Genomic DNA, 1,127 nt, shown 5'->3' with positions numbered 1-1,127 from the left:
AAGAGCAAGTATAACTAATTACATATCTAACTTAATAAAGTAAGGTCGAATCTAGCTTAACCGCAAATGTAATGAAACAGGCAATTTTGGTGTGAGCCATGTAATCCCAGAACCAGCAACACAAGCAAACCCTGAGCGAATAAGAACAAGCGAAGAATATCCTTAAGCTAAGCTAACCAAGAAAGGTGCCAAGGTAATATAAACGATGAAGGAACAGGAAGAGTATGTCAAGCCAACTTATCAAGGTCAGCCACCGAGTCTACTCGAATCACAGGTTCGCCATCCGAGCGTCTGACGTTAATACGACCCCTGCTGACCCATACATAATGATATGATTTCTTCTTGGCCGTATGCTTTGTTTGCTTCAGCAGTTCATATATGTTTTTGGGAAGCAGATCATTCACGTAAATATTTCCGCCTGAATCGTTCTCGCAAACCTCACTTTGCACTAGCACACGACGCGCACGCTTCCTCGAGATAACGATATCACGAACAACAACAGAAGCTAGAGTGACAAAGAGTGAAACGGAGGTAGAGATCGGCAAAGGACGATCATGAGACACTGTGCGACCTGATTCACGAGCAATGGTCCTAATCTCCAAAATATGGCACGACAGTTCAGGGATACCAAGCTTCGTAAACACATTGCGAACAAGAGTCAAAGGGGTAATAGACAACGTGGATGGCACGCCAGATATGATAAGCATATTGTGTGTTCGGCTATGCGAGTCTAATTCAGACGATCTCTGATGACTCTTTAAGTCACCCACGTCACGCGCAATGGTAGCACAGCTTTGCTCCAACGAAGTGATACGCTGACTATTTCTCTCCACATTTCCAGCAATAACATTTAATTGATTTAGCTTAGCGTTAATCTCCTGATTAGTGCGTCGCTGTTCCTCGATAAAAGCAGAGAATTTGGCGTCAGACGCCCTGTGTTGTTCAAGCAACTTCAGCAAAAGTTCATTGGTTGAGACATCAACACTAGCCAGTGACTGCGACTGCGACCGCGACGAAGAACCGATACTCACAGGGGTGGTCATATTTGGTAAATCGAATGGTTACAACGCGCCTACTACTTCCGGTGTCAAAGGCGTGCTTAACGAAGCAGACAACGATTTACAGCA

The 1,127-nt window shown here is 44.5% G+C and overlaps 1 protein-coding gene across 1 annotated transcript; it reads right to left on the bottom strand.

Annotated features, from left to right (window-relative positions):
* Positions 1-227: 227 nt before the first annotated feature.
* On the bottom strand, positions 228-1,043 carry LOC118645202. Its single transcript, XM_036285835.1, has one exon. It carries the CDS (start codon positions 1,041-1,043, stop codon positions 228-230), a length of 816 nt encoding a protein of 271 aa, XP_036141728.1.
* Positions 1,044-1,127: the final 84 nt, after the last annotated feature.

This window comes from Monomorium pharaonis, chromosome 4 (assembly GCF_013373865.1).
Source record: "Monomorium pharaonis isolate MP-MQ-018 chromosome 4, ASM1337386v2, whole genome shotgun sequence".
NCBI classification, from domain to species: Eukaryota; Metazoa; Arthropoda; class Insecta; order Hymenoptera; family Formicidae; genus Monomorium; species Monomorium pharaonis.
The sequence above is the reverse complement of the archived record's forward strand: the minus strand, read 5'-3'. Positions and strand labels throughout refer to the sequence as shown.

Bases quoted from the DNA above. Each gene is read 5' to 3' on its own strand.
- LOC118645202 (XM_036285835.1), bottom strand. From the start codon at position 1,043: ATGACCACCCCTGTGAGTATCGGTTCTTCGTCGCGGTCGCAGTCGCAG.